The sequence below is a fragment of the Phytophthora parasitica genome (genome assembly GCF_000247585.1).
Source record: "Phytophthora parasitica INRA-310 unplaced genomic scaffold supercont2.54, whole genome shotgun sequence".
Taxonomy (NCBI): Eukaryota; Oomycota; class Peronosporomycetes; order Peronosporales; family Peronosporaceae; genus Phytophthora; species Phytophthora nicotianae.
In genome coordinates, this window is record NW_008649040.1 from 413,251 (window position 1) to 422,956 (window position 9,706).

The 9,706-nt window shown below is 48.1% G+C and overlaps 5 protein-coding genes across 5 annotated transcripts; 2 read left to right on the forward strand and 3 right to left on the reverse strand.

Moving 5' to 3' along the window:
* Window positions 1–1,464: 1,464 nt before the first annotated feature.
* PPTG_15874 (hypothetical protein) lies at window positions 1,465–2,645 on the reverse strand (the record flags this gene model as incomplete). The annotated part of the gene is made up of 1 exon (XM_008913633.1): window positions 1,465–2,645. The coding sequence occupies one exon, from the start codon at window positions 2,643–2,645 to the stop codon at window positions 1,584–1,586; it is 1,062 nt and encodes a 353-aa protein (XP_008911881.1). The 3' UTR covers window positions 1,465–1,583.
* A 2,058-nt stretch (window positions 2,646–4,703) lies between these two features.
* On the forward strand, window positions 4,704–5,349 carry PPTG_23866 (hypothetical protein; the record flags this gene model as incomplete). The annotated part of the gene is made up of 2 exons (XM_008913634.1): window positions 4,704–4,724; window positions 5,155–5,349. The coding sequence occupies 2 exons, from the start codon at window positions 4,704–4,706 to the stop codon at window positions 5,347–5,349; spliced, it is 216 nt and encodes a 71-aa protein (XP_008911882.1).
* Window positions 5,350–5,865: 516 nt separating this feature from the next.
* On the reverse strand, window positions 5,866–6,024 carry PPTG_23867 (hypothetical protein; the record flags this gene model as incomplete). Its single annotated transcript, XM_008913635.1, has 1 exon — window positions 5,866–6,024. One exon carries the CDS (start codon window positions 6,022–6,024, stop codon window positions 5,866–5,868), a length of 159 nt encoding a protein of 52 aa, XP_008911883.1.
* A 1,182-nt stretch (window positions 6,025–7,206) lies between these two features.
* PPTG_15875 (hypothetical protein) lies at window positions 7,207–8,340 on the reverse strand (the record flags this gene model as incomplete). Its single annotated transcript, XM_008913636.1, has 1 exon — window positions 7,207–8,340. The coding sequence occupies one exon, from the start codon at window positions 8,338–8,340 to the stop codon at window positions 7,207–7,209; it is 1,134 nt and encodes a 377-aa protein (XP_008911884.1).
* Window positions 8,341–8,558: 218 nt separating this feature from the next.
* Window positions 8,559–9,692, forward strand: PPTG_15876 (hypothetical protein; the record flags this gene model as incomplete). The annotated part of the gene is made up of 1 exon (XM_008913637.1): window positions 8,559–9,692. The coding sequence occupies one exon, from the start codon at window positions 8,559–8,561 to the stop codon at window positions 9,690–9,692; it is 1,134 nt and encodes a 377-aa protein (XP_008911885.1).
* Between the last annotated feature and the right edge of the window lie 14 nt (window positions 9,693–9,706).

The window sequence follows — 9,706 nt, forward strand, 5'->3', positions numbered from 1 at the left end:
CCCCCTTGTTATGTTTGAGCGCATGCAACCATTTATCCAGAAGTTTAACGATGCAGGTATCATTGCAGTTGGTAGCGACTGCGTTAGGCATAATTTATTCTACTGTGGCAGTTGTTAGTGGCACATTTTCCTTGCGCAAGTGTGACGCCACGATAGCGAGCGTCGCTCGCTACATGCATGATACGAATCATGTGATTACGAAAGTGGTTTCTTCGCGGCCATTATAATCAAACCTTCTAACGTGACTTTCAACCAATCATATCAAACCTGCAAGGCTCAACCAAACCTTCCTGCTTTTTGGGGAAGGTTTGTCTTGAAAAGGACGGGGGAGGTACTGAAATCTACCTTCTAATCGTGACAACCACTAATATAGCGAAAGCGCGAGAGCTTCCTCGACGGGTTTAGCGACCGAAGAAGTCAGAATTGCAACCTCACACCGCTACTGAATCACACAACGTGATTATTTTACTTCTCACATTGTCGATGTATCTAATTGTACAAAAGGGGCCTTGATTTGGAGATGGTGGTGCTACGATGGAGAGATCGCTCACATGGATTCATAAATTTGTTTTGTTTGGGGGTTGATAATGCTGTTTGAGTGGAGTCTTAAACCGAGAAGTTTAAGACACGCTAGTTTCTCGACGCACTGGTACATCAACTGGTCTTTGGAACAAATAAACGGGAGTATTTAACGCATCATATCACGTACCTCGTTGTGAGGCTGTCCATACAGCTCTTCTAGCTGTCCTTCCAGGATAAATACGTTATAATCCCAGTTTCTGAAAAATGCAAAGAATCGTTAATCACGGTGCGGTCTGCAGCATAAAGCGAAATGTTGTTTATTCTCACTCTGCCCTTAAAGTAGGTACGTTGTCGGTTCCTGACCATGTTGTTCCTGTTTCTTGCTCGCAAGCTGCTTTCTCGAAACTGGCTGTCGTGACCACTCAACACAATTTCGCGAATATATGATTACCTGGACAGAATGACAAGATAATTTTGCGTAATCGTTTGCGGTGTTCAGCATCCGTCCGATAAGCGTAGCTTGGGGTTTACATACCCTGTCCTTCCTGCTGAAAACTATTTGAGAAATATATATGTTTTGTATCCAACTGCTAGTATTCCTCTGAAGTGATATATGCAGTGTCCCGTACACTTATCGAGGGGGACTGCTGTATCCGTTTGTCCACAATCACCACGATTTTCTCAACATTTGGTAGCAATTCATTTGTAATATCTGTACCCTCAGTGAGCTGCGGCAATCCAAAATTAATTCGAGAATATAAAATTACTTAAGTAGATAAATACGTAGAATATACTTTGTTGGAAATTCTGCCAAATAATGCAGTTCAGCCGTGCATACATGCGGCTATAAAGTAGAATTGTTTTAATTGGGACACCTCTAAAAATTTTTACAAAAGCTACAGAACGGAATCGGTACTGGTGGTGGTGGAGATAGGTAGCATTGCATGAAAGAGGAACATCTATTTGTATTAACGAACGAAAAAAAAAAAGCTTGTACCGAACGCGAGCTCTGACAGTTTGGGTAGATAGAAAAACTAACCATATCTTCCGAAAGGCAAACCTTAGAAGTTGTAACGAGGCTTTAGGTGCTCAAGGATGCGGCGTAACATCCAGCCATCACTAGGTGTAATTGTAACAGAGCTAGACCCCATCATGATGGACGGAGGGAAATTCTTCGGCTTTTGCTTCGCGGTGTAGAAATCCGGGTGCCCGAATCCATGTCCGATTTCGTGTCCCACCACCAGGATGTTCTTGTTTTGAAGGGTTTGCAATATTTCCTTCGAACTTACTTCCTCACCCCAGTCGAATCCGAAAGCGTAGCCGAAGTCTAGATCTTGATTGAGCCGGAATGAAACGTCGAACGGCTCCCCTTCACAAGCACTCGTGTCTGACCACATGTTGTTCCCGTTGTCGTAGTATCGGTGGCACTCATCTGGGCATTTGGGCGCTTTTTCCGAGGGATCAATAATTCCTTCGTAGATTTTGCCTAGAGAATCGTCCGTCCATTCGAACTGAGACACGTCCTTCGCAGCAAAACTCACCACATTGATCTTGACCTCCTCAAACGGCCAGCAGTTGTAGCCAACTAACCACTTGTTCCACTCGTTGTAGTGACGTTCCAGCAGGCCCTGGAACTTCGACGCCGCAGATTTGGACAGTTTGGCATCGCTGTCCCAGCGGACACAGTAGTTCATTGAGCCATTGTTGTGCACAATGTGATCCATGAGCCAGTTCTTGCTGGCCATGACGTTCCAATTGGCGGTGTCCGACAAATCCGCCTTCGGTCCGATGCGGTTCTCCCAAACCCACGTCAAAGCCTCAGCAGTAATGTACTCGTTGGGGTTGCCGGTAACACACTCGCCGGGTTTGGAGGTGATGTCTCCGAAAGTGGGCACACTACTGCTGTAGTTTGAGGTTGTTTCTGCGACAACCGGCGTTCCGTCTTCGTCATAGAATCCTATAGCAGTAGACCCATCGGTATTCGTGTATTGTTGTTGCTGTTCTTGCTGCTGTGTCGAGGCCTGGGCTGGCGCTACTGTGCTTACTGCCGCTGAGGCTCGCGTGGAGGTCGACAAAGCGATAAATGTCGCCACAAGAAGTGCAATTGGACTCGTCGCCTTCATCTTGAAAAACGAAAAGTGATCGAATGGAGTGAGAGCGAAATTTGTGGTCGGTCCAAAATGCACACTGACATGGAGGTTTTAGATCGTACTTAGCAGAAGTATTATGCACACAGCAGATTACGTTTTGGACAAATCCGTATTCATTCATTACTAATAAAATTTGTGGAGCCTGGGTTACTTAGATTCATGTGTTGGCTCAGTTTGCACGACGTCGGACTCTGACTCAGAGATGATGTCGATGGACGATCGACGAATAGTCGTCAATCGTGCGTCGACGATCGAAAGCAATTCGTTGTACCATTCCTCACTTACAAATGTTGCAAATTCATTAACAGATATGTTCTGTTAGTTTTGTTTTTCTTATTCTACTCTTCGCTACTACTTCCCTTCCTGTCGTGCGAGATTAAGAACTTCCTTATAAGCACAACTCAGCTAGCCCAGAATGCATGGTAGATGGAGGGATATGATAGAGTTGAATAGTAGTGCAGGGGTTACCCTTCTAGAGCTTCTTCAACTAGACATGTTCTAACTAAACATCAGAGCAGTTACGATGTGGTGTGTGTTCTCCTTCAAAAGAGAAGACCGGTTTGGTAAACGTGATGAATTAAGGCATTCCATTTGGTTCAGTAAAAGTTAAAACGAGTATTAATATCAAATGATAGAACTAGGGACCGACCTGCAAATTGAATCGACGAAGGTGGTGCTAAATACGTCTTGCGTGGTGGGTGTTGGCCACCGTGGACAAGGTCCCGGAGCGCGTACTCAACCAATTCACATAAGAATACAGTATCCATAGCACATCACAATCATAATCTTGTCAAGAACGTTGAAGAGTTTCTTGAAGACGGTAAAAATCATGCTCAGCGTACGCTGTGACGATTGTTAGGTTGCAGCGTATGGTGGGCATCGTAGCGTTGCAACAACCTGCGCCCAAACGGAATACAGTAGCGCACCCACATACCTTTGAGTAGAGGTGATGCTTTGGTCTGGGAGGACAGCGAATCTTACCAATCAGAATTGGGACATTTTAAGTTTCCTATAATGTTCAAAAGTTGATTTGATGTTACTAAACAAACTGAGGTGTGCGGGTGGAAGCGCATGTAGCCAAAGCAAACCGCGAGGGGTGACCTCGAAGCAGGACCGCGCGGTCTTAACGAAGGCAAGCACAGCGCATAACTCCGCTTCGAGCCGCGCATTGCATAGACAAGGTGCGAAAATCGTTTTTTTAAGGTGATAATTGAACATCTTTAGCACTTGTGTCGAAAAATCTGTGTAGGGTTTGTTTACTACAGTATAGTATGGTCATTGCATGCGTAGGACTGACTAACCAGACTTTGAAACGGTTGCCTCTTACAGCTATTCTCAAAATGTGCTTAAGACTTCAACGTGCTTCATTAAGATCGCTTCTTATTAAAATAAAACAGCCACGGTGACGGCTCGTCGAATGTGTACGCAGATGCAGCGGCTTCAAAACAGACGAAGGAGATGCGTTAATAAATACTTGCGCACCAGCGTCACTCTTGCGGGTGAACACAAAATAGCTTTGTAAGAAGAATATTACAGCCTTCTGTAGCCCTATATTGGTTGGGGTTATTTTCGCTGGAGAGACGAAGTGACATTAAAAAAAAATGTTAACGTACGCCACATCGCTTCTTCATACAACTTTGCGAAGGCCGCAAGTCGCCAATACACAAACATGATTCGGTCGTTTAGCCAAATTTTCTTTAACAACTATGGTTAGGCTGTTCAGACAGCCAAAGTTGTCTTCGCAGTATAAATTCCTGGATGTCATGATCCTCTCGCCCAGTACCCTAGAGTTGCATGCTAAACTCTGATGTAATTAAATGTAAAATGGAAATGCTTTCATGCAATGCACTAAAGTAAAATGCTGATGGATAACTTTCATTCAAGCTATTGTAATGTCCGTTGCGATAAACCGCGAGCTCATGATCCCACCCTTAGTCTTCATCGTTTCACATCGAGAAGTATCCGGGTTTCATAGAGTCTAGAGTTCATAATCATCCAACACTCCATGGATTCAGCTTTGGAGATCTTCCAATGAAGGCGACGATCGACTTGGTAATTGAACCGTCGCTATGAGTTCTGTCAACGAGGCGTGCTCTACTTACGGGTCTCGAGTAAACACGTAGGTCAAGATGGAATGGTTGGCTGCGACTAGATCATGCCATGTTGACCAATACGAAAATAGCCGAGCTAAACGGTAACGGAGGAAGACAAACGAGGTGACTGTGACAATGACAACGGTGGCTTTTAGTGGTGCTGTGGAAACCCGCATTGATCGCTTCAGGAAAGGGGGGGGCAACAAATCTGGGCGGTGCGTTTAGCAATTCATGTAGAGTTACGATGTAGAACCAAAACTGTCACAGTCAAACAAAGAAGATCTCTAGTAAGTGCCGTTTAAATGAATTCGTAACTCAATATCTCAATACGAGGAATCCACGATCCGGTAATAACGTCTGGAGTATTGCGCAGACGACCTGCCGACTAGAGCAACAACAGCACGAACAACACCGTGCCGGCACCCGATATCGCCCGCGCCTACCGACACCCGACAGACACGTTATTCTTCACGGTTGTAATCAAACACCGTGTAAAACGCGGACTTCGTCATCAAGCACCAAGGATTGGCGCAGTGGGGCTTGTGGGTGATGCCACACGACGCGCCCCATCAGGAAAGAACTAAGCTATTAATACTCTCACTTCGCAATCTACTTTGCAACGGGCACAACGTCATATAACGAGTCATTGAGGTTTCGATTTTCTCGCCATCGCGTTAAATCACTATCTAGATGAATACGATTTAAGTTTTGAATTCGTAATGGATCCAATTAGCATCTACCAACTCTCGATGCGCACTCATCTACAAGACAATTGCACTACTAAGCAAAAAAAAGAAGGAAAAAAACAACTGGCTAGAACTAGGGCATACAATGTAAGAAAGACTGATTTTATACGGAAAAGGTCTGGACTAGGCTTCAGTCGAACCGTAACAGCATTTGTTTGGAAATTAAAACAAAATGAAGCATAGTGTTACTCATTGGCCCCGTTTTGCAAGCGTTCGCGTCAAGTGCGCATGCGTCGTGTGGACTCAGTTTAGCGCTGCATGGACCTTGTTGTTAGCGGAAAGAGTATTGATGATCCCCGAATAAAAGTATCATACTTCGACGCCATTGTAACACCCTTCGTCCATTCCACTTGCTTAGCCGCAGTACGCGGAACCGTCGTTGCCGGGACGGCACACCTGCGGATTCTTGCACGCAGGGTAGCACCCCAGGTCTTCGGCAGCGGCAGCACCGACAGAAGTCGACACTAGCAAGGTGGCTACCGCAATACTGAGGATGAGCAAGAGCTTGGGCATGATTGAAGGTTGCGTAGCGCTGGGGGTATCGAGGTGAAACACGGAGTGGTTGTCTGCAGCGATCAGAACAACGGACCGGCGGCCTTGGTCAGCACTTCTCGTGGCTTGTATCAAGCTGCAACCAGCAGGATAACCGTCGGGATTGTGCCGCTAGTAAGCTATCAATGATAATGCTACACTTTAGCTTACGATAATACAAGTACTGCATTTGGCCAATCCGCAAGCATATAGGTTAGCTTTGCATCTCCCTGATGGAATGTGGCGATCCCGTCGATCTGGATACTAGTATGACCAGAATAGCTGATGTGTATAGCGAATGCGGTGAAGACGGAAAGAACATGCGGGTAAAATAATGGAAACTACATCCAACACTAATTGCTGTGGTTTGAATAATACACCTACTGAAAGTACTAATAAGTAGTAAGGGCGACGGTCAACTGCACCTTGATTTTTACTGGTGTCAAACAAACAAGGAAGATACTTATTAGAAGTAATCTAGTTCTGACTTCTGAAAAAGGCTGAAACGTGAGTAATATATGTGATTTTAAGGCTCATTCAATACTCTGAACGAGTTGATCGCTGCACAGCTACATGAACGTCTAGGATAACAAGACACAAGGCGTGAGTTGTGATAAAGAGACCTAACATTTATGTTTTACTTCCAGGAACGATTACAAAATATAAACATGGTAAATTCTGTTTGAAGGCATCCGAAGTCAAAGTACTCGTGAGTATGGATGAATATGTTAGATTATCGGACCATACTTGAACTTTGTATGGTGAAAATTTGCCAATTAACTACCAACATTTAATTTTAGCCAATCACAGCTAATAACAAATGTATATTTAGCCAATAGGACAATGTAAGTGTAGGTGAGTCACCTAAACCGCCCAATCGGACGTATCAAGTCCGATGAACTCCTAAAATATGTGTGTGTTCATTCAATTGTCAAGTATTAGGCATATCACTTTCAAATTTCTCTTTATCCGACCGTCATGATGGGTTTGGAGAAGTTGCAGCCCGGTAACACATTGCGTACCAAGGCAACTGCTGTCGCAGCATTCTCCAAGTTTTGAAGGGTGAGGAAGTTGAAGAGGAACATGTAAGAAAATGTATTGAGGCAGATGAAAGTGGCAAGAGCTTTGTATGTGTCATGGATAAGTTTGGAATGTATCTTGCGTTTAGTGAAGGAAAGAAGGGCAAACTGCCTGCGCGAAACACATGGAGAGGGGATTCTTTGCGATGACCTTGGGATTTATGGCGTCGGTGAACTCGAGGAAGGAGAGCCCTTGAGGATATCCATAGGCGTCTATCTTCGCCGGGTTAAGGGCGTTCTCTAGCGTAGCCTCGTACCGGGCATGATCCTTATCATGGAGGACTACAAGATCTTCGGCAATAGGTCCCTGAGGCTGTCGTCCTCCGCGTGGAGACTTGCCGGGCTGGCCTCCGAGCCAGAACATTTCTGGACGCTTCTCCAGCTTCTCGAGGAACGCGTAGAAGCCCCACGTCTCGATGCACAGGCTCGTAAAAGTCAGGCGAGCATGAGAAGCTCGCATTTTGAGCTTGCGGCGATTAGACTGGGCTGAGGTCGTCTCGAGGGGGGCGTGGAACGCCCACTCCCAGAAGGCACGTCTGTGGGTCATCCAGAACCGCCAGTGAGCGCGATGAATGTCTTGATTCTCCGCTGGGTCATACCAAAGGGGTCGGCCCGACCAGGGGTACGCCAGACGCCAAGGGACTTTGCCGGCTTCTTCAGCCTTGTGGAGAACAATGGCGATCGCGGTTCGTACGACCCGAGGAGCGTTGGGATTCACGTCAATCAGCTTGGCGTAGTCGTATGAAGGAAGCGTCAACTTCTGGGAAGAGCGCAGCTTCTTGGCGGACGACTTGGAGGCGGTGTCGCCGGCGCTGGCCTTCCGTTTGGAGGACTTCTTGGACGGCGTAGCTGGTCTCTTGCCCGAAGACTTGGTGGATGGCTTAGACGGAGTTGCAGCTCTTGGAACGCCGGATGCGGCTGGCTGGGTCACAACCGGGGGTGCGGCACTTGGAACACCAGGCGCAGCTGGCAAGATCACGACTGGACCTTGGAGGCTGACATTCGACTTGCCTTGGAAGATGTCTTCGACGAGTTGGTCAAGATGAGGAAGGCCCGTAGACATGCCGTTAACCCCGAGATGTACACATATCTCGTCCCAGAGTTGCCGCCTGAGAGCGTCCGCGTCGTCGGAGGAGGGACCGTGTTCTTCGCGGTCGATGGCTGCGTCAAGGAAGGCGCGGAACCGCTTCAGCTCGGCGGCGGTGAACCTGGACGTCATGGCGGTTGCGTAGGTCGAAGCAAATTCGTGGACTGAAGGGTCCCATGTTGAGGGAGGATGATGGCTGCCGGGGGGTACGCCAGGGGTACGCCACCTGCGAAGGGACGTTGAAGTGGAACGCGATGGCGGGAACTGACCCCGAGCGAGGGGGCGCCTGGTGGGACACCTGGACTGGCTGTGGACGGCAGTTGGAGGTCCACTAAGGGAACTGACAAGCGATGGAGAAGTGGCGAGCATGGGCCGAAGCAGCCGAACTGAGGGAGGTGGCTGGAGCAACTAACTACTGGGTGCTCATTATTAGCGCTGTCGCTGGCATCGTGGTGTGGGTGGTAACCACTCCGTTGAGGAACGTCTCGTGGGCGTTCCTAGACAGCGTCGCTGACAACGGAAGGGCAGTCTACTTCTTCACGTACAACTGTGGTGACAGGTACCTCGAAGCCGCGCGGAACGCGAACGCTTTGGCACTACCTCCATTGGAGTATGCGTGTGCTCTGATCTCATTGGCGTTCCTGATTCCCATTGCTGTGCTGCAAGATTACGAGGCACGATTTGGGATAACGGGACGATTGTGCTTGAGATGGTGTGAGGCGTTCCACCACTCTTGCTGTTTGTTCGTACCAGACGCAGTGCAATTGCTCTGGGTGTCTACCGGCAAGTACGCCCGAGCTACAGGGGAAGCTACGGTGGCTGTAATCGAGAGGACTGGCGATTTCCTAATGGGCATCTACTTAGCTGCCTCGTTGCTGTTATCTCTGTTGGTGTACCTGCCGCGACTGGTGTATGAGAGTGTAGAAGGCGTGTTAGGAGGGCCGCTTGGCGTTGTTTTGGCGGTGTTTATGGTGGAGGTCTATTTCGAATTCGCAAGGGAAAGCTGTTACTGGAGTGTCTCGGTGCTGGTAACTGGTTGTTACAGCCATGGGCTACGTTATTACTGGACGTGTCGCCCCTGTAGGAAGACCGGGCTCGGATCTAATGCGAAACAAGGGTGGAATGGACTTACTAGACGTATAGGGCGACGTGAGGAGAGGGAGCGCGCCAGCCTGGAGCGTCTACGTGGTACGCCGAAGAAAGGAACGCCGACGAAGATTCAAGATGGGGGCGCTAAGCCTGATGGAACGCCGACGTGTGGCGTTCCGGAAGTGATTGCTGGTGAGACCGTGCAACCGGCAGTGGAGGGAACGACTCGGCGAGGGCGCCGAGGATCGGTCGGGGAGAATTGTCACGGTCTACAGCTAGAAGGAGGTCTCGCCATTCTCGCGGACTGCATCCAGAAAGTCTGCTCAATACAGGGCCAAAGAGCTACATCCGACAAGACGGGACAAGAGGAGCAGACGTCGGCGTTCCACGTCTAGAGTGGGACCTGGAG